Here is a 19,145-nt window from a genome sequence, read left to right as displayed (position 1 = left end):
ATAAATACCTGGGGACAGTGATAGATGATAAATTAAACTTTGAAACCAATCTTGACAAAGTGTGTAAAAACACTTATTTGTCAAAGGAAACTGTCATTTCAATACTGACCGAACTATAATAACTATGTTTTATCGTGCTGTTATTGAATCAGTTTCAGCCAAGTAACTTTGAGAGGAAAAAGTTCCCTCAGCAGATCATTAAGCTGTCGTCCAAAAATCAGTAACATCAGCCAGATTTTTCTGTACCAATGCAAACCAAATCTACCCTTGGGTATAAATAACATAACCTAACCTAAGGATGTTTCAGATGCATTTTTGCATCTATAGCACGCACATAGTGACATATAGTGACTCTGTAGCAAACCCAAATATGTGATGTGCGGATGCTTTTATTTATATATTAAACTTTATTTTACCAGGCAAATCCCATTAAGATCTCAGATCTCTTTTTCAAGGGAGTCCTTGGCCTGAAGGCAGCCAAACATTAGGGAGGAAAGCATAGTGGAGAGGAGAACATGCAGAGCTCCACACAGAAGGAGCCCAGGTCCAACCCTGGGGTTTGAACCCAGGACCTTCTTGCTGTGAGACAGCAGTGCTAACCACTACCCCATCATGCTGCCCAATAAATACTTCTGCTGCTTCCAGTTCCAAAGATTTATTTTCAGTACGGCCTTCAGCTTTTACACAGCGGCCGGTTATTTGAGACCGACGGTGCTTTCTAGCTTTAACCTCCGTTTCTGTCTGACTCTCTCATTAAGAGTGCTGTCAGTGAGCGAGAGACTCAGACATGGGGTTACCATGGCGACCCTAACGAGCCACCAGCGGTACTGTTACCGTTCCTTTTGCTCTTCATCCGAACCTGTCCACACAGCTGCTGCTGTGGCTCTCTTTGACACTTATTCAGACATTTTCTAGTTTTGATTTTAGTTCTTGTAAGATGTTTTCAGCGGCGACAGGCGGATCAGTTTCTGTATTTTCCCTTCAGCCTCTCTGGAAGGCTCTTCTCCTGCCCACCAAACTGTTTGTAGCCTCACTGTATTGTTTTACTCCTGTCTTGACCCTGACTCCTTTGGGTTTTGTTTTGTTGGCTTGGATTCAGTTTATCTCGTCGGTTACGTTTAGTTTCCCCCCGTGTCGTTTTCTTCCTTCTCTTGACCTCACTCCTGCATCTTGTCTCTCACCTGTCCCTCGTTTTTCTAACCAGATCAGCTGTCTCCTCCTGTAATGATTCCTCCCAGCCACAGTCTTGTCACGTCTCGCCTGGATTACTGCAGTTCTCTCCTCTTCGGTGTCCCGTATAAATCTTCTCATAGACCTCAGCTGGTCCAGAACGCTGCCGCCTGTCACATTTCACCTGTTTTTACAGCTCTACTGGCTCCCAATCAGATACCTGGAATTCAAAATCCTTCTTTATACGTTCAAAGCCACCTGTCGCCTCGCTCATTCATATTTGTCCGACCTCTTGACCTCTCAGGTCGACCTCCTTGCCCCTCCTTGCGCCTCCTGCTCGTCTCCTGACCACTGTGGGGTTCAGGGCCTTTAGCCGAGCTGCCCTCCTGCCTGACGTCAGGAACACCGGCCCTCTGTCTCTTTTCACATCTCAGCTGAAAACTCACCTGTTCGAACGAGCGTTTTCACTCTGATCAACGTGCCCCGCCACGTCTCTCTATTTTTGTCTACGTTAAAGTTTTTATTGCCCTGAAAGGCGCCTCTTAAGTTTAATGTATTATTATTATTATTACATAGAGCTCCCACTGCTCACTCTGTCATCAGTCAGCGGTGCTGTTTGTCCTCCCGCTCGGCCCTTGTGTGCTCATCGTAAGTTGGGTCTCTTTGTCTTTCCTCCACCGTCAGCTTCTTGTTTATTAAAGTCTTCGTTCCAGACCTCACCATTCCTGACACCTTCCCAGTTAAAGTTAGAAACTAATAATTCAACCCGGAGAGACTCACACAGAAAAAGATGGCGATTAAAAAAGTTTAATGACATGAGAATTTGGCGCTTGGCCCTGGCGGAAGACGCAGGTGCTGAATGTGGCGATGCGCTTGAGCAGGAAACTAGGATGGGGATTAGAGGTGTCTTCCCCCTGGGCCGGACACTGGTGGTGGCGGTCGAAGATGGGAAGGATCCTGGTAGAGCTGAGAACAAGGGGCCGAGGAGGGCTGAAGTTCGGTGGGTGAAGGGATGGAGCTCTGATGGAAGTCTCTTTTAAACGGAGGCTTGCTCACTGATTGGATGCGATGAAGGCGCGGTCGGATGCTGATAGGCTGAAGAGGGGCGCATGACGTGGCGATCCGATGATGCAGGTGAGTCCGGAGCAGGTCTTCCAGTTTGAATTTACACCTAGGCTTCATTAGTAATTTAAACAAATGGTCAGAAATGCAGAAACATTTTGTTTTATCATATTGATTGTACAAATTCAGGTGAAATGGGAGGTTTGGATGATTTACAGATGTTTATTGCATTTCTGTGTGTGTGTAAACACAGGCATGGCGGCCCAGTTCTGATCCGTCCATCTGTGTGTCAGGCTGATGTCAGCTGTTCGGTGAAGTTCCTGTCAGAGAACAAGTCGGACCTGTCTCTGTTCCGGCGGTGTGTGGAAACTCACGTGTCTGCAGATGTTTGTTCTCGTCATGTTTTTGTTTTGTTTGTTTTAATCCTTATCAAACAGAAACACAAACTATTATCAGCAGCCTGACGGAGGCAGGAATCTGACAAACAGCCGTGGCTTTCCTCGTGAACGCGCCTAGTTTATATCAAAATACAAAAACAGCTGAAGGTTGAGGGAAAGACGTTATTTTTGTTAATCAGCTAATACACATAAGTATGTATAGAACGGTCTCTTTCTATCTGTTGTCCAAATAAACATGTTTTATAAATGATGAAGTTCAATACAGGTTTATTTGACTATCTGTCACTGATTCATTTATTTTATTTAAAAACTGTCCCCAAACTGACCGGCTCACTTCATGTCTTTAAATTCTCTCTTAAAACACTTTGTTTTGTTTCCTTTTGGCTTTTAGTTCAGTGTGAGATGTTGGTTTTATGGTTTTTTATTGTTTTTTCACTATTTTATCTCGTTATTATTTTTACTTTTTAATTACGTCCACCAGAGTGTGAATGGTTGTTTGTCTCGTTTGTCTCTGTGTGTCCCTGTGAATTTGACTGTGCCTCTAGTCAAATTCTGCAGGTATTTTAAAGTGCAAACAGCAGCAGCAGCGAGCTGTAGCACTCCAGGTGCACTAATATCATTATATATTTCTTGGACTTTAATGTAAAACTGAACGTGATGGACATAAAAGTTTATTAAAAAACAACATTCACGTGGACCACGTCTTTGCCCGACTCAGACTAGCCATTAGCTCATCAGTCTAGTTAGAATTACACTCTTTTTCTCCAAACTGAGGTCATTCATACAGCTATCTACAACAGGTAAGATATTAAGTGTTCATAATCCTTCCACAGAACCATCACTTAAATGCAAAATCCGTATTATAGATATGTATATTATATTGTTAATTAAAACAAAAGATTCCTTCAAGGAACCACCTGCTGTGCTGGGTCCAGGTTTCAATCAAAGATGTCACAGAATCTGTTCGCGCTCTGAGTGAGTGTTTGGGATCAGTCTCAGCTACTACCACACCAGATTTTAGCTCAAGATCTGTAACATCGACTGAGTTTGAGGCGCTTTTGTGTTTTATAAAGTCGATTAGCTGTGGCTACCATCTTGACTCAGGTTGACTCCGGAAGTTAATCAGTTTTAGATGTACATCCAAAGACTGTTTTATGAGTTTCATTGAAATCCATTTAGAGGCTTGTGAGATATTATGCTAACAGACAACCTAACACACACACACACACATGCAACTACATGACTGTCTGCCTTGCATGGCAGCAGATATTGATGTGTGTTGGAGAGGAGGCTCATTCTTCTTCTCATCTGTTATTTCCGAACAATCTGTGTGTAAAACCTGATGACAGATGGATCAGATCGCTCTGTTCTTATCTCACCTCCTCGTCTGGAGGACAAACAGGCTGTAAACACCTCTGAGTCAGCCAGCAGTTTCAGCTGAACGGTTGCAGTCATGAGGAGTGTGTGTGTGTGTGTGTGTGAGAGAGATGTGATAAACTGGCTCAGTGCCAGGTGTCTTATGACTGCTTCTTTTGTTTATACAGTCATAAAAAAACAGTTTTCCCTTCCTCCTTTTTTTTGTGGATCAGTGGAAACATGTATTTTAAATGAACACATAAGTTGCTTGAAGCTAACATAAATCAAAATAAAGTCATAAAAGGTGCTTGTTTTCAAAGGCTCGCATTAAAATTACACTAATTTAAAATTGATAATCAAAGATCTATAAATCTACCAGGGTCTCTTCTGTATTATCCGTGATCCCTCAGAAGTGTGACGTATCGAGAGCCAAACACAGGAACGCCAACAAGGCAGGAAATATCAAATCCAGACAGTGTTTGGGTGAAACGGTTCAGTTTGTTGTAATTAATTGTTTAAACCGACCCAAACCTCCAACAGCTGAGTCCTTCTTCAGCTTCAAGAAGGACAAGAAGGTTGGATGGATGTGGTTCGTTCAGCTCCTGGTGAAAATTACAGCCCAGAGTCTGGAGACTGACTGTGGAGGTAATGTTCTGAAGAGGAGAACCTGAAACACAAACCTGTAAATAAGCAAGAACCTTTCCCAGAAGCCGTCAGGACCATTTTCAATTACAAAAAGAAGGCAGGTAGAGAAAAAGACGCCGAAAAAGCAAGTTAGACGTATGTAGATGTGATAATCATGAGATCATTTTGTGATTCAGTGAAATCTGCTCCTGACGAACAAACATATTGACAGTGTATTGATTGGGTTATCGGGAGATTCTCAACACCCTGAACTCTAAGGAGGAGGAAGTGATGCAGCCCGGTGCAGTGGACATGTAATATAAAATGTGACACGTGCTGCAAAACGAGTCGTAATGAACACAGACAGCAGTGCAGGAAAAAAGAGAAAATACTGATTTTTGCTGAGATCAGTGAAAAAAAAATCCAAAAACACACCATCTAGTGATCCCACTAACTAAAATAGCATATAATCTGCCTAACAAATCAAAGTTTTCTACCAAGTATGTCTTCAGAAATCAGCCTTTTTTATTCTAATCCTGTTAGTTAGTTAGTTGGGAAACTCCTCCAAATGTGACATCACTGTGAAGCTCGGGGGTTCCTCTTCCTGACGGTGTTTCCAAACCGGTCCTCTTGTTAACAGAACTTCTTCTTCTTCTTCTCCTGCCTCCATTCTCCCTGATAAACACTGACAGGAACCTCCTCAGGGTCCTACAGCGGTCTGCCACAGCTTCTACGTCACCAACCAAGGAGGGAACTCCGCCCACAGAAACTCTAAAAACAAGTCATTAAGGTTTGAAACCAGAGAAATGGACCACTGGAGCGTCTGATGATGTTTAACTAAAGAAAAAACATGAAAACTCATTATTTTCAGATTTTATTTCATTTCACCTTTAAACCTTCAACATCAGATGTGCTCTGAGAAGATAAGAGGAGTGTCGTGGTTGTGTGTGTGTGTTCATGTGGCTTTGCAGTGGAGGTCCATGTCCTCCACAGGTTCTTTCAGAGGCTGAGGTTTCTCCAGGCTGATCATGAGCGTTGGCTCCCTGCTCATCGGCTCCGGCCGGTGCCACTCAGTGCTGTTCGCAGCCGGAGCCAAAAAAACGTCCCGAAACGCTCGTTTGGTCTCCTGCTGAGGAGGCGGGTTCAGGCAGAACTCCTCCTTGTCCTGGTGCTCCAAGTGTCTCAGGATGGCTTTGGACAGGAAGTGGGGGTCGTCCTCGCGCTCATCTGCAACAGGAAGAACAGTAAGCCTGACTTGTTTTTGCTGTCTCAACCTACCCTCGTTGCTTTACGGCCAAATTGTTTCCTAAAAATGACGTCGGAACTGATAGTCCAACATGTGGTTAAAGTGTGTTAAAGTTAAAGTTTACATGAGACAGAAACTTCACACTTCCCTTCAGGTTTGTAGGACACAGTTCAGATTTATTTCACACACAAAATGCCAAAAAAAGAAGAAGAAGAAAAACGCTTATTCATCACAAATTCTGCTTGTCAGCTCCTGGAGGGGGAAGCTGCTAAGCAGGAAGCTAAAATCCCCTGAAAGGGAAGGGTGCGTCATTGTCGCTGTGAGTTCACACACGTGCGCGTCGGGCTGCTGTCGTACCGCGGAGCAGGATGAGCTTGTAGCGGTTGCGACACTCCAGCGACTGGTCCAGGATGTCCTGCAGGGTCCTGTAGAAGAGGAGGACCTGCTGCCGGCGCTCGGGCTCCCCGAAACCCGCGCTCCTCTCCTGGGACATCCGGTACAGAGTCAGCAGGGGGGTGGCGTACTCCAGGGCGCAATCGTGGACCTGCTTACACGCGGAGACAAAACTGTTCTCATTACTTCAGCAGGACTTGTGAAACGGACACAGCGGTCGTCAAACATTTTACGCCAACAGCACCGAGTCTTCGAGGTGCCGCCATCGTCCGCCACCTTTCACACCAGAGTTTCACCTAAAATCCCTGAGATGAAAGGGGACGGAGTTACAGCTGTTTCAAACTTGTGAAGTCTGTTAGCGCTCGGAGTACGCGTTCAGGATGACTCTCAGTTACTCCCGTGTCAAACTGGAGCTCAATGTCTGTAGATTTGACCGAATTACAACCATCTCTGTGTTGGCCGAGGTCGAGCAGCTGATGCAGCCGTCTCTGAACGTGGATCAGTTGTAGGTGGTTGCTAACAGACAAACAGGATTGATGCCAACAATAATGAAACAGTTTCATCCAGAGATGCTGTAAAATGTGTAGCGTTCATAGTGTTGTGAACTCGTCTCAGCTGCTAACTGAGTTGAGGCCATTTTTGTGTTTGTATTTTTTTAAGGTCACTTAGCTGTAGCGGTCACCTTGAATGGAGTGGACTCCAAAAGTTCATCAGCTGTAGACGTACATCCACTGATTGTTTTCTAAGAGTTTCATTGAAATCTGTCCCGTGGTTCAGACAGACAGAAGAAGAAATTCACACACACACACAGGGAAAAAAAACAACCATTATTGTCCTTTTGTTTTCTGAGGCAGCAGCAGCCAAACAGGTCAAACCCCAACCTTACCCTGGCCGAAGGGTGTAGGTCAACAAGTGATGGTTCCAAGCCTTTATTGCCGAGAACAGAACCACACACCCTGTGGTTTTGGTTCTTCTTCCATCTCAAAACAATTAAATACGAACGAGATAAGCTGAATTTCATTTCCTTCCCTGCTTTGTGCCTTTTCCTGCCTACAGGAGCTGCTGAAGCAGAACCACGGTCCAGTCCAGTTCCCACAGACGTTCTCAAAATATTCTCCTCTGCACTTCTTCTATTTCCAGGCGGGTTCTTGCACAAAGCTGATAACAGCCAGTGTTATTTGTGCCGCAGCTTGAGAACTATGGCTCTTAATGAAGAGATCGTTCAGATCTTTGGAAGTGTGGTTCTGTGGAAAGGTTCTGAAACATTGACCCTGTTGAAGAGACGGCCTCAGTTCATCTGTTTCCACCAAAGAGGACGACAGAGTCGCTGAACTCCTTTTCCTGTATTATGTGACAAGAGTTTAAGGCTCTATGTAGAGGAGGGAAAGCTACAGGTAAAACTTTTTAATTTTCTTGTATAATGAACGAGTAGACATTTCAAACAGCCGATTTCTCCAAACTCAGAATGTCCACAAAGCTATCTACAACAGGTAAGATATTGTTTATAATTTTTCTACAGAACTATAATTCAAAAGAGCTGAACTATACTACCGGAACCTATTCCTGTTTTTGTTTGTTTGTTTTTTTTGATAAATTTGTTTTCAAAGTTTTAATTTAAAGACACTGTCTTATAACTATGGGATGCTAAGTCACAATTTTGAGATAGCTTTTCAGAATTATAACTGAGAGGATCAAAAACAGGCTCCTGTATTTGTCCTGCAGGTGATCTGAACTATTAATAATTTGTGAACAAGCTATTTGTCGCCAAAGGGAGTTCAAATACCCACAACACGACCGTTTAAGTGGAGTAATCTCACACCCCGTCGCTAATGCACACACACACACACACACACACAAGGAAGAGCAAACACCAGGAGGAAGACTTGTTTCCTGGAGAGATAATCCTTTAAAAGCTTCCGACTCTGATTTCAGACCTGTTTGGTTCTGTTGGGGCTGTTTAGACTCAAATATTTCCACTTTGAAATTCTCAGCTTTAACCAGAAGGTGGTACTGATGCTGCGCTGTGGAAGAGGAGCGACCTGCGTTCTGTCCACATCTGATGGTACGTCTTTAAACAAGTCAAGCTAGTTTAAAGGTCAGTAATGTTTTCTTAAAGTTGTGCATTTTTCACCTCGTTGGTTCGTCTTTATTCTGGTGAAAGATAAATAAACTTTTATAATTTCAGAATCAATCAAGATGCAACCGCATAAACAAACTTATTTTAAATTACTGAGCAGGTAGAGGAGTTGAAAAATGTTTAAAAATGTTGTACGTTTGTGTCTTTGGTCAAATGATGTTTGCTCTGAAGGTGTTACTGAGTTTGGATTTGGATTCTTTTGGGAATTTTGTCAAATACAGGCTCCTTAAAATGAATCCAGACAGAAAAACTGAGATTTTAGGCTGGTTATTGCATATAAAAGTCACAAAATAAACAAAAACATTCATTCAGAGAATTTTTTTCTTTGAGAAAGGAAGAAAAATAGTTATTAATTTTTTTTAATCGAAAGTACAATTTAAATGTATGTGAAATTTGATCATTGTGCAAAATACACAAATGGTCAAAACATGTTTATAATGATACCTTTATAACTAAAATAAACTGCTTATCAGAAACTGGATTACACTTAAATTTAATAACTAGAGTTATGTCTTGAGTTGGGAGAAAATGTTAAGACATTTTTATACCTCCACTGGTGCGTCATCAGGTCCAACAGCCTCCCCTTCTTCATCCTTTTCAAAACTTTCTGAACTTCATCCTCACTAATCTTCCTGGTCCACAGTTTCTATGACCTCTGCTCTTCTTTCTCTTCATTCATCAGCTCCTCAAAGTTCTCCTTCCATCTTCCCATCACACTCTCCTCTCTCGTTAGAACATTACCGTTTCTATCTTGCTTGGATGGACCCATGTTTGTTTTGGCAAAAGTCACCAGGATGCCCTTCCTGACACAACCCTTACCTGGGACCAGCCATTCTGGTGTGACAAATGAGCTAACGGCTAATCCGAACGTGGCTAAAACCCAAGTGGATTGCTGTTGTCTTAAACCAGCTTCAATTTTTATTGCAATTTATGGGAATGCAAATCTATAGCATTTTATTTGAAGACTACAGTCAAATGACCTTTTTATTTTGTAGTTTGTAGTCGATTCTGGCAGGAATTTTCTAATACTTTTTTGCAACTAAAACTTTGTAATGTGAAATCGAAGCGTTGTACAGGTTATTAAATAGTGTTCACGAGAACCATTATGAGTTTGTTTGACATTTGGAGTTATTGTCAGCTTGTCAAAATGATCCAAGCACTGCCACTTCCAAAGCAGTTTTTGCTGTCAAATCTTCAAAACTTAATAAGCTGTTATTTGAACCTTTACAATGGCATCAGTTTTGCATCACTAATTTAATTTGGCAGAGGCATTCCTGCTGGAATTCACCGCGGCTGTCCAGGAATCGAGCTGCTGCAGCTATTTACTTGTGCGTTTAACCACAGAAATGCAACTTCAAATAGCTATGTAAAACAGGTAAGCTAATAGTTGTTCGTAACCTTTCTGTTGAACCGCACCTCAAAATGTCTGGAACATTCCTTTAAGGTTTCCTTCCATTCATTTATGCACTGCACCTGGCTGCTATTTATCCCCTTGATTTCTATGGGAGCTCTCAGCTCTTTTCACATGACCTTAAAATGGAGGTAGGTATAAATGTCCTAAATCTGTTCCTATGTACAACACTGAACTAAATGTTAAAAATAAAAAAAACATAATTTTACACCATGTGATGTCTGCAGCAGTGAAATGAGGCCAAAGCTTCTTGAAATGTCTTTGAAATCACTGGAAGTTATTATTGGTCTCAGATGAAACTCAGGATGTTGTCACTCCTCTGCCTTGATTCAGCCGTGGAGCTGGTTTTAGGTACAATCAGCCTTAGATCTGCTCCATCAAACACAATCAGTGTGCTGAGGAGTGCACTGGTATGCTATCTTTAAATATTAAAAACACAGAAACAATCCCTCGAGTCTGTCATTTCCCTTTAACTCCTATTCCCTCTAGTATTTATGCTGTGAAGTTTTTACAAATCTGATCAAAGGACGCTGCTCTGCCCGCGCTGGCAGCTAGAGGACTGTTGTTTGGACGTTTCTTCGGGAGTAGCTCCCAGCGTGTAAATTTTAGGTTCTCTGATGACTTCATTTAACCGTGAAGGAACATTTTTACTCCGAACCTTGGTGGAGTTTCAGCATTTAAACATAAATCTGATTCGGATTGTTCATAACTTGCAGGTAAGTGAGATTCGTAGCAGGGTCATTTAGAAGTTTCTAACCCGTTCCACCTACCCTCCCGTGCTTGTCCTGCACTCTGTAGATGCTGTGCTTGTAGACCCGGCCCCGGACGCCGACCCGGTCGATCTCGTTGTTTGGGAGGTTGTCATAAAAGCAGATGTTGCTGTCCTCGTCCTCCAGCTTGTGCGAGATGTTGGCGTTAAGGGGGATGAGGATGTGGAGCTTCCTGGAGCCTCGACCCCAGAGGGGCCTGGTGGCCTGATGTGAAGCACAAAAAGCAGCGATGGAGTCCTCCAAACCTGGACAAATACATGCAAACTCGTTCATTTATTCTTATCGCCGCATTTACATTCTGACATATTTGTGCCAACAGTAATGCTGTGAATGGTGACGTGACATAAAAGTTTAATAACATCCATTTCTACTGTACAAACTGTCCATATGACCAGGTGAGTGTTTGTGCTTGGACGCTACTGACGTGGCAGCACCAGCTGCAGGTAGCCCAGGTAGAAGGACCAGGCCAAGCCATGGGCCACGTTCATCTTCCTCTCCTCGCAGATGCCTGACACCTCCACCTCCGACGGACCCTGCACACCCAACGCAGAAACACATTACTGCACCTTAGCTCTGCTGAAAAGCCAGCTGACACTTTCCAAAGGGTGTCATGGAAAAGAAAACGGCATCCGTGCGACAACACTGATAGTCTCTTTGAACGTTGTCACCAAACACTTTCATGACTTTGAGACTTCCAAGAAACTGAGCTGTAAAACATACAAGAAGGTCTCCAACAAAACAAGCAGATTAGCTGCACTTCTGGACAAAATTTGTATTTAAAACAGTTTGAGAACTTTTCTCTATATGTTGCCTGATGGAGTCTAATTACTTGATGTTAAATTAGTTAGGAATGAGCCGATGATAGGGCTGCCAGTTTGCTGGTCACCTTATCACACTATCGGTATATGAAGCATAGCAGTAAAGTGTAGCTTTGCTGGTATACTGAGTGCATAAATATCCACCCTCTGACCTCTGAAAACTAGATCTGAGTTCATTCACCCATTCCTTACTAAAGGGCATGCATCATTAGTGGGAAATGATGTTAAAGTACCCGTTACAATATGCATATGACTCATTCATTCTCTTCTCAGTTTAGCCTTTTTCAGACAAGACTGACACAGGGTTATCTATACCTGTGTTGGGCACAGCATCTCTGTTTTTCATGTTCCAGTGCATTCACTTGTGTTACATTCAGAGTAGTTTGATGGGCGCGCGCCCTGCTGTCCCTGTTGGGGGTGTCATTGTAATCTTGGGAAATGGTGTAGCTGGGAGAAAAGTCTGGCCTGATCAAACAGAATGTCCTATAGTTACTTCAGTACCTTTAGTTAGCAGGGGACCTGATGAAACTGAAAAAAAGCTAACCCTGACGATTTTCCGGCGTGCGCAGTGACACGTGCCATACATGCAGCTGGTGCTTCAGATTTGAATCAGGGAAACTCAGGGAAGGAGAATAGTGACTTGTTTGTGTTTTGCATGTCTAATGTTCCTGTGTCTATCTCAAAGAGGGATTTAGTTAATGAACAGAGGTCTGATTTTACATTGCAAGAGTTTTTTTTCAGTGTGCTCTGCCGCTGGAAGGGATGAAAAATCAAGCGCGTGGGTGCTTCGTCCAGGATGAGGTATTGTACAGGAAATGGGTTCCATGTGGTGAGACGTTCATAGGGGATCCAATTTATCGGGTTGCTGTGCCTCTAAAACTGCACAGTTTAATTCTGCGTGTCTCTTGATGAATCTGGACACATGGGAATGAGGAAGACTTATGAGACATTTCTTTTGGCCTCAAATGAAAAAAGATGTTGCTGCTTACATCGGTAAAGGTCGTACCTGTCAATTAACAAACCCAATCAAACAAATAAAGTGGCATTCTTTTTGGGCATTTGACTGTGGATTGTGTTGGTCCTCTTCCTCCTGCACATTCAGGAGCTACGTATTTATTAACTGTATGCATCCAGCAGCAGATCCACTGCACAACCTTCTAGCAAAGTCCATGATGAGGCTGTTTTCTCTCTCTCTTTTTTGTTTAACAGAAGTCATTAAAAGTAACCAGAGATCAAACTTCTCCTCACATTTGTTTGAACGGGTATTAGATCAATTGTACATTAAACACAGTCAATCCACCACACATCATGTGCAGAGTCAAGGAGCACTTGGACGTTTTCATTGAACATTAATATCCTTGTTACGTGCTTTTTGTGTTCAGATGAACGCTGATTGGGAAGATGGTTTACCTTGGTTGTTGCTGGCAGCAAGAGAAGTCATACAGGAGAGTACAGTCTTTAGTCCAAGTGAATTGGCTTTTGGTCATTTTGTGCACGGCCCACTAGCTGCTCTAAAAAGTGGGTGGGAAGTTACTGAACCACCTCAGAACGTTGCTAATTATGTAAATGTATTTAGACAAACCCTTTATATAGCTGCACAGTTGGCAAAAACAAAGTTGTAATCTGTGCAGAAGAAAACAAAATATTGGTGTGACAGAAAAGCCTTCCTTCTCCAGGGGGAAGGATGACCCAATCTTTTAGTGTGCTTTGGTGCAGTATGTTTGATATTATTGCTGTTTTTCCGTAACTAGAGCATTATATGAAAAGTCTGGTACAAGCTTGAAAAATTTAAAACGCCAAATATGAGGAAATTGACATTGCACCCGGTTATGTAAAAAGAATTTGACAATTGATGTTATATCAGTGTTTTCAAGGAGTGTCTCATGTTGCACTGGAATGATTTCACCACTACCCTTTGTGATTTTGAATTAAGAGCCAATGGTTAGAAGCAGGTGTAGGTAGGAGTAACAATGGGCATGTTTGAACCTCACCAGGGCGCCCAGGCTTTTGAACAGTGTGTAAAGAGCAGGAACCAGCACGACCAGTTCCCAGCACTGGCCTTTGTGCAGCAAAGGGTGACTTGTCAGGTACAGCAGGAGGCCTGCCAGCCCTGCAGCCAGCAGAGTCTTACCCCACAAACCACAGGCTGGCAGCATGTGGCTGAGCAGCGCTCGGCCTCCATACCTGGCAAAAACAGATAGGAAAAAGAGGTCGCCGTTACTAATTTTTAATGTATATCATGTGTCATGGCATTTTATCAACAGTGAAACCCTTGAACTCTGCTTTAGTTGCAAGAAATCAAAGGATTTCTGAACATGTATTGAAATAGACAACATATTTTGACCTTTTTGGCCTCCAATAACTGCTTGAGGTAATATTTTTATATCTTGCTACAAACCTTATAATTACAAACTAACTCTCATAACAGGACAAGAACATTTACAAACCCATAATGATAATATTAATAATAATAATATGACAACTATAAATAACAACCAGACATACAACACCAGACAAATTACCTGCTCCCAGCCAATGTATACCCTATACATTTTTCATAATCTGAAAAAACCCCTCATTATCCTAATACATATTACATATTTGTGTTAATTCTCTCCTACCCTGTACAGTGTGACTAATATAGATTTGTATTTATTTTTAAACTGGTTGATGCTTGGTCATTGTTTTAGATCTGTATTCAGTTCCTTCCATTGTTCAACTCAAGGTACAGTGATACAAAATCTTTTCATAGTTGTTCGGATACTACATATTTTGAAATTTAATGTTCCCCTTATGTTTTACCCACCATCCCTTTCATAAATCATTGCCTAAAGATGTTTAGGTAACAGATTGTTACAAATTTTATACATAATTATTACCGTTTGATATTCCACAATGTCCAGCAATTTTAATAAATTAGACTTTACAAATAGAGGATTTGTGTGTGTAAGAAAAGTAGCACTGTGTATTACTCTGACAGCTCTTTTTTTGAATTTCTATTTGTGGCTGTAATGTTGATTTATATGTATTGCCCCACACTTCAACGCTAAAATTTAGATATGGCTGAATCATTGAACAATACAAAATGTGGAAAGACTTACTATTCTGATAATATCTTGCTTTTATATTTGTATTATAAAAGGCTATAAAAGCAAAACAATCTAATACAAAATTCCTGTAACACTAAGAAGTGATGCTGATTTGGGTTTAAGTATAACAGACTTTAAAAAGCCTCACCTTGTGTTTGAGTGGTGCAGCAGCTCCTCGATCAGCAGACAGAGTCCATGCAGCAGAGGCCCCAGTGACACAGTGAGCACTGCTAATGCTATCAGGTCAAGAATGCCATCAGGAGACTTAATTATAATAACTCCTATTGTTAGGGCACCCAGCACGGCAGCACAAACTTTAGGCAGACTCCCACGAGGCTGAGGGATGATCTCGTCTTGATCTCGTGGGGTTTGCATCTGTCAGAGAACAAACATCGAGCGTCAGGGTGGACTCTATAAACAGTCAGGGTGTCCAACTACAAACCTCAGGAAACTAAAACTTCAATTATAACGTTTAACGAATTCTAGTTTGACATTGGAAATGCTCCATTTAAGCGAGGAATCGTGTGATTTACATTTGCATAAACATGAATCAAGTTCCAGTGAAGTCTTGATGTGATCGAGTCCATCAACAAACGTTCCAAAAATAGCTGAAGTTGTTTCTGTTTTTAGTGAAATCTGGTTGCTGGACGAGTTGTTCAGTGATATTACAGCCTGGTTCTTTCTATCCATCCATAATCTATCGATTGTTCAGCAGCTTCCACAGCCACCTCTTCCAGGATTTTAAAGCATTCCCAGGCCAGCCGGGAGACATAGCCTCCCCAGCGTGTCCTGGGTCTTCCCCTGGGTCCCTTCCTAGTTGGACCTGGACCTAATTAGACCAACCAGTAAACAGAGAGGTTTACCTTGCAGCTCAGCTGCACCACATAGTACACAGTACTGCAGAAGCTGCACCGGTCTGTCTGACAATGTGGTGCTCATTCTTTCCTCACATGTGAACAAAACCCAGAGATACATAAACTCCTCCACTTGAGGCAGCATCTCACTCCCAATTCTGAGAGAGCAGTCCACCCTTTCTCAATTGAGGACCAATGATCTCAGATTTGGAGGTTCTGATCTTGATGCCAACGGCTTCAAACTCATCTGTGAACCGTTTCAGTGAGAGCTGCCTGAGGCCACCAGACCGGACCCCTTCCACCTCTTGACTGAACCAAGAAATTCTGTTCATAAAAGCTATGAACAGAATTGATGACAGGTAGCCCTGGAGGAGTCTGACTCACTTTGAAGAGGCTGAACTTCCTGCCAGCAGTGCAAACCAAACTCTTGTAAAACGGCCCAATTCATTACTCACGTAGCAACTGCCTCAGTGAACTACCTCTGACCTCAGCCCCGGTTATGGGTGGACTCAACCCAAAGTCGCCAGGTTCATTTTCCTCCATTGATGACCACTGTTGGAATTGAGAAGGTCCTCAAAGTTTACCTTCCACCACCTGACAACATTGTTTGTTAAGGTCAACAGCACTACTTCCCCCGCCTCAGCTGCCTGATGGTTCACCAAAATCTTCTAGGAGCCAGTTGAAAGTCTCTATCCACACCTGAGCTTTTGCCTCAGTAACACCTCTGGAGTCCTACCAGCTAACAAGGCTTGATAGGATTCCTTCATCAGCTTGACATCCTCCCTCACCCAGGATGTTTACCACTGGGTTTGAGGATGGCCCCAACAAGCTTGTGGCCACAGCTCAGGGCAGCTGCCTTAGCAATAGACGCACAGAACACGGCCCACTTGGACTCAATATCCACTGGTAGGTTGGGTACTGTGAACTGCCATTCAACAGTTAGACTCCATCCCCCACCCAAAGATGCAGGGAAGCTATCCTGTCATAGGTGTCAAGCCATGGGCTATAAGTAGCACCACACCAACCTGGTACCTCTCACCATGGTCAACTCCAGAGTAGAATAAGGTCCAGCCCCTTCCAAGAGACTGGTTCCAGAACCCACGCTGTGCATTGAGGTGAGTCTGTCTAGATCTAGTCTGTACCGCTTTTGTTATTTGATTAACCTTTATTTAACCAGGCAAGTCCCATTGCGATCACAGATCTCTTTTTCAAGGGAGGCCCGGGCCTGAAGGCAGCTTAACATGCATGTTTTAGACTCTTAACCTAACGCACAAGTTCAGGCTCCTTCCCCAACAGAGAGGTGACATTCCATGTCCTAAGAGCCAGCGTTGATAAGCTAGGGTCAGAGCGCCAAGGCCCCCACCTTCAGCTCCTCATAGCACCTTGCACCTAACCCATATGGCCCCTCCCACAGGTGGTGGGCCCACAGGAAGGCAAACCCATGTTGTTTATTTGGGCCCCATGGGTCGAAGCCCGATCACCATGTGCTCGCTGACGACCCCCTCCCCCAGGCCTGTCTCCAGGGTTCTTTCTGTTGTTCATAAAGACACAGGTGCTGTTAAAGCACCTGCGTACAAACAAGGCGTATGGTAAAGCTGGCACCAAAATGGGAAGTGCTTCATTCGCCTGCAGAAAACCTGAATCATATTAATAACACAATTCAGGGTAAAGGGCATGTATGTTTTCCTGTTCCTGTTTCTATAGTAAAATGCACACAGTAAAAACAGAAGCTTTGAAGAGGCCTGTGTGTTTGTATCCATGTGTGCTATATATATATGTGTGTTAAATATAAAGAGCTTTTAGCCCAAATTTTGACATGTTTTGACACCGTGTGCTGTGGGACATGCATTAATAAATCTGCGAAAACTGAACAAACAGAGAACAAAATAAGAAAAAGGGTCGAGTTAAAAATAAAAAATCAGCTGCTGATTAACTGTCAAGCTGGGTTGACTGAAGGTTCAGACACAGAATACGGGCAGACACAAAGAGCTTGAGAAAACGAAAAATACTTTAATTAATGAAACAAAACAAAAGCTGTAGTGGCAGTAGAAGTAACAAATGTAACTTCAGGGAATCGCAAGGAGACACAAGGACAACCGGACAGGGAATTACTGCAACAATGCTTCACCGCAGAGGAGAGGGAAGAGACTGAATATAGGGAGGAAGTGGAAACAGGTGACTGATTACTACAATGACTTATAGTATATAAATCACTGGATTACTAGGGATAAGCCAGTACACAACTGTAGATAGCACAGAACTCATGAAGCTGACAGAAACTAGAAACGCAAATAGGCAAAGGCCACAAAGGGAAATGAGCTCTAGAAACACAAGACGGAAACTAAGAACACAGACAGATCTACAGATAAACACAGATCACAAAGAGAGCTGAACTCACAAGATGAACACAAAAATGACATGAACACACAGCACCCACGGACAGATAAACATGAATGGAAACCGATCCACAAAACACAACCATGAAAAGGAAAAACAACTGAAGTACCCAGATTCTCACTTTCACAATATCTGAAAACCACGTCAGGAACAGGATATAATTAAAGAGCCAGCATTCCTTGAAGGAAAGCACACAGCCATTTATCCCAGAGTTTTCATCTTAAGTTGAGAAATGACGGAGTGGTAGCTGTTTTGGTCTCACCTAACGTTCTGCGTGATCTCATCAAAGATCTTGTAAGATTTCAGCTCAAAATCTGTAAAACTGCCTGACTTTTAGAGCCGTTTTTGATTTGGCTGTAAGCTGTGGGAGCCATCTTGAATTGGATTCACTCTAAATGGTAATCAGTTGTAGATTTATAACCAGTGATTATCTCCTGAAAGGTTTACTAAAATCCATTTGGCAAATCGTGGGATTTGATGAGTTTTGAAGACGTCACAATGTGTAGCCCTCGGAGTACCTGTCGTGAACGACTCTCAGCTACTACCACACCAAAGTTTTGCTCACTATCTGTAAAACCGACCGAGTTGTAGCCATTTCTGCGTCTGCTAGAGTCGCAGCCATCTTGACTCTAAAAAATACTCTGTCGTAGATGTTTATCCAATGATCACTTCTGTGAGTTTTATTAAAATCCATCCAGTGGTTCAGGAGATATTTTGCTAACATGATCAACAAACGACCTCTCCAGACAAAACCGTCTTTGCCCTTTGGCGTTTGGCAGCAGGCGTTATAAAAAACCTGAAAGATGTGATCCAGGATTTGAGAAAATCATCATCCATCATCTGCTGCAGTTGTGCAACAATACTAATTGTTTGCCAAACTGCCATTAAAAATAAGATTAAATGAAACTGCTGCATGCTGGCAGTCACTAAGTTCCTGAAGATCTATTTGAAATTTTATTTTTTTTCTTGCCTCCATGTTGTGTTTGGAGACAAAACTGCTTCATCTCGTGAACTAAGATGATACATTTGCAGTTAAACAATTCATTAGGTAGCTTAACAAAACTTTGAATTATTATTTTTTTAAAAACAAGAATAAAATGTCTTTTTTGAAAATGCTCCGTATCAGTGATAGAAGCAATACAAGTAAAATAAGAAACTGGTGTTAAAATAAACTTGAAAACTTTGAGAAAGCCTGGAGAACAATTTAAGAAAACGACAAGAAAACCATTTCCACTGGAAATAAAACACTTCTTAAACGGATTGTTGGATTAGTAATGAATCCAAGCAGACACTCACCTCAGTGTGTTTTTCTGTCTGAGACCAGAGAGATGACTGTTGTGCTGTGATCTCGCTCAGCCTCTCGTATTTCTCCACTTCTTGCTACACAGCACTTTTAGTTTCAGTTTCTCTTCAAAATGTG

At 42.5% G+C, this 19,145-nt stretch overlaps 1 protein-coding gene across 1 annotated transcript; it reads right to left on the bottom strand.

The window, feature by feature from the left end:
• Positions 1-5,467: 5,467 nt before the first annotated feature.
• On the bottom strand, positions 5,468-19,145 carry sting1 (stimulator of interferon response cGAMP interactor 1). Its single transcript, XM_017419714.3, has 7 exons — positions 19,022-19,145; positions 14,623-14,849; positions 13,377-13,569; positions 10,992-11,100; positions 10,568-10,812; positions 6,214-6,400; positions 5,468-5,837 (listed from the first exon to the last, which is right to left on the bottom strand). Exons 2-7 carry the CDS (start codon positions 14,847-14,849, stop codon positions 5,566-5,568), a joined length of 1,233 nt encoding a protein of 410 aa, XP_017275203.1. The 5' UTR covers positions 19,022-19,145; the 3' UTR covers positions 5,468-5,565.

The sequence above is a fragment of the Kryptolebias marmoratus genome, linkage group LG9, assembly GCF_001649575.2.
Source record: "Kryptolebias marmoratus isolate JLee-2015 linkage group LG9, ASM164957v2, whole genome shotgun sequence".
In the NCBI taxonomy this organism is placed as follows: domain Eukaryota; kingdom Metazoa; phylum Chordata; class Actinopteri; order Cyprinodontiformes; family Rivulidae; genus Kryptolebias; species Kryptolebias marmoratus.
Note: the sequence above shows the minus strand (reverse complement) of the source record. Positions and strands in the feature narration are given on the sequence as shown.

What these genes read in the sequence shown, in the direction of transcription:
- sting1 (XM_017419714.3), bottom strand. Translation starts at nt 14,849, where the DNA reads ATGCAAACCCCACGAGATCAAGACGAGATCATCCCTCAGCCTCGTGGG. An exon ending in TCAAAAGCCTGGGCGCCCTG is followed by an intron (nt 11,101 to 13,376) that starts GTGAGGTTCAAA and finishes TTGGGTGTGCAG; the next exon opens with GGTCCGTCGGAGGTGGAGGT. An exon ending in CCTGCAGCTGGTGCTGCCAC is followed by an intron (nt 10,813 to 10,991) that starts GTCAGTAGCGTC and finishes GTATTTGTCCAG; the next exon opens with GTTTGGAGGACTCCATCGCT.